This window comes from Trypanosoma rangeli, assembly GCF_003719475.1.
Source record: "Trypanosoma rangeli strain AM80 chromosome Unknown Tra_15.4_contig_00137, whole genome shotgun sequence".
In the NCBI taxonomy this organism is placed as follows: Eukaryota; Euglenozoa; class Kinetoplastea; order Trypanosomatida; family Trypanosomatidae; genus Trypanosoma; species Trypanosoma rangeli.
The window spans coordinates 1-2,819 of record NW_021705879.1 but is presented as its reverse complement, the minus strand read 5'-3'; the positions used below and the strand labels follow the sequence as shown (position 1 = coordinate 2,819).

The window sequence follows — 2,819 nt, the reverse complement described above, 5'->3', positions numbered from 1 at the left end:
TTCCGCCTTTTTTTTCCTCTCTCTTCTCTTTGATACACACAACTGTGCTGAGGAATAAAAAGAGCATTTATTGGAAAAGAAACAGGCAAAGGCTGTACTTCATATAAAGTCATCCCGCTACCGTGCGTCGGGATCAGAGTATACTTATCTGTGTTTTACACGTGCTACAAGCTTGGAATAAGGACTGAAAAGTGGTCTGAGGAGAAATGGCAGTTAAGATTGGCATCAATGGCTTTGGCCGCATCGGCCGAATGGTTTTTCGTGCAGCGCAGCACCGCAAGGATATCGAGGTTGTCGGCATAAACGACCTCCTGGACGCTGAGTACATGGCGTACATGCTGAAATACGACTCCACGCATGGTCGCTACAGCGGCAAGGTTGAGGTACAGAACGGTGCACTTGTTGTCGATGGCAAGAAGATCCGCGTCACGAGTGAGCGCGATCCCGCCCAACTCAAGTGGAATGAAATTGGCGTGGAGATTGTTGTTGAGTCGACAGGCCTCTTCCTCACCGACGAGACTGCCCGAAAGCATATTGAGGCCGGGGCGAAGAAGGTTGTAATGACAGGCCCGCCAAAGGACAATACCCCCATGTTTGTCATGGGCGTGAACAACACGACGTACAAGGGTCAGGAAATCATCTCCAACGCCTCTTGTACCACCAACTGCCTTGCACCGCTCGCGAAGGTTGTTCATGAGAAGTTCGGCATCGTTGAAGGTCTCATGACGACAGTGCACGCCGTCACAGCCACGCAAAAAACAGTCGATGCACCGTCGCATAAGGACTGGCGCGGTGGGCGAGGAGCGGCGCAGAACATTATTCCTTCCTCCACAGGGGCAGCCAAGGCGGTCGGCAAGGTTATTCCTGCACTTAACGGAAAACTGACGGGTATGGCATTCCGTGTGCCGACCCCCAATGTGTCGGTTGTTGATCTCACCGTGCGCCTGGAAAAACCAGCGACATACGCGCAGGTCTGCGCTGCCGTCAAGGCGGCTGCCGAGGGTGAACTTAAGGGAATTCTTGGCTACACGGAGGACGAAGTTGTCTCCAGCGACATAAACGGCGTTCCACTGACCTCCGTCTTTGATGTCAAGGCCGGAATTTCACTCAATGATCACTTTGTAAAGCTTGTGTCTTGGTACGACAACGAGACAGGGTACTCCCACAAGGTGCTGGACCTTGTGGCGTACGTTGTGGCGCGCTAGCAAGGCCTACGATGATGAAACCGACGAAAGAAGTATCAAAAAAAAAAAAAAATGACAATACACGCAAAAACGATTTTAGGGAGCTATTACGGGTATATTTTTTTCTTTTCGATTTTGTTTTTGGGAGGTGAAAAAAAGGGTACACAAACGGACGCACTGAGGGGCACTTGTTATTAGATACGTAACGCATTCATATGGATGCATATAGGCAATTGAGCAAGCAACGTAGATTAGCAACGTGCAACATCAATGCAGGGTGTTAGCAAGGATAAAACAATGAACACCACTGGCTTAATCAGGTGAAGGATCTGCGTCTATTTCTGCACATACGCGCATGCCAGACAACACGTTTTATTTTCATTTGGCACATAAGTGGGATTCTATTTATGGAAACAAATTGATTTGAATTTCATGGTTCAACAATATATATATATATATATATATATATATATGTAGCATCATTTGTTTTATTCTCATTTATCATGTTGTCAGCGCGTGTGAAGGAAAAAAAATATTTTTCAACTTCATGCCTCAGCTGCATGGAAGACAGTTTACGCAAACATAGTGCGATAATACGTGTCAAAAATTTCCCAAATCAATGCGACACGCACCACTTCATTTTATATATCTGCTCACTCTCCTCCACCTGAAAGTTTAATTGACACACACATAAAAAGTCACCCAACGCACGGTCGCAAACACAATGCGCCTTGGAAACACACAAAGAAAGCAGATCATCACTTCTGAAAGACGATAATCCTTTTTACAGTTTTGACAAAAAATAAAGATTTTGTTACAATAAAAGAAAATATGCATCAAACTTTTGGAAGAAAAAAAACTTCACACCGCCCACCAGGAAGGAACGTGGCAGGCTGCGGAGGGCTGCAATCCGTCCCTCCTGCGGTTCAACAACATGATCCAAGAGAGCGCGGTACACTGGCAGCAATTGATGACAAATTTCTTATGTAACTCGGGAAATCTGAGTGCACCCATTGACGACCCAACGGAGAACGCGTTAGATAGTAGCGCTGATGCCGCCCACGCCTCTGTGAGGCAGTGCCTACCATCCTCTGTAATAGCGAGCGGACCCTCAGGGCATCACCGCAAGCCGCTCGTCTACACCGTGGAAGAGAACTTGAGCCGTCAGCGAAGCCCTGCTTCACACCCCGCAGGAGTACTTTGACGGGATCGTTAGCAAGATTGAGCAGAGCGCCATGTACCTCTACGAGCACCTTGCTGAGTGCATTGGCGTGGTGCCGACGATGCCGCAGGGGTCGATGTATGTGTTTTCCAAGATTGAGTTGGAGAAGTTCAAGGACATCAAGACCGACGTGGAGTTCTTTGAGAAGCTGCTGGAAGAGGAGAACGTTCAGGTGCTGCCAGGAAGCATCTTCAATCTGCCAGGCTTCATGCGGGTGACGACGACGCGGCCGGTTTCGGTGTACCGTGAGGCCGTGGAGCGCATCAAGGCCTTCTGCCAGCGCCATGCCGCATAGAAGGCGTCAGCAATGTTTTTGACCGCCCATTTCCTTCGGACGCTCCACTACTCAACGACTTCGCCTCTGCTTCTGCAAGCGTCGATGATTTTCTGTGTGTGTGGCTGTGAAGAGAGAT

General features: G+C 48.6%; 2 protein-coding genes across 2 annotated transcripts, besides 1 other annotated feature; one reads left to right on the top strand and one right to left on the bottom strand.

The window, feature by feature from the left end:
* Positions 1-206: 206 nt before the first annotated feature.
* Positions 207-1,205, top strand: TraAM80_04606 (glyceraldehyde 3-phosphate dehydrogenase, cytosolic; the record flags this gene model as incomplete). Its single annotated transcript, XM_029381529.1, has 1 exon — positions 207-1,205. The coding sequence occupies one exon, from the start codon at positions 207-209 to the stop codon at positions 1,203-1,205; it is 999 nt and encodes a 332-aa protein (XP_029238655.1).
* Positions 1,206-1,627: 422 nt separating this feature from the next.
* Positions 1,628-1,657: a microsatellite.
* A 453-nt stretch (positions 1,658-2,110) lies between these two features.
* TraAM80_04605 (uncharacterized protein) lies at positions 2,111-2,692 on the bottom strand (the record flags this gene model as incomplete). Its single annotated transcript, XM_029381528.1, has 1 exon — positions 2,111-2,692. The coding sequence occupies one exon, from the start codon at positions 2,690-2,692 to the stop codon at positions 2,111-2,113; it is 582 nt and encodes a 193-aa protein (XP_029238654.1).
* Between the last annotated feature and the right edge of the window lie 127 nt (positions 2,693-2,819).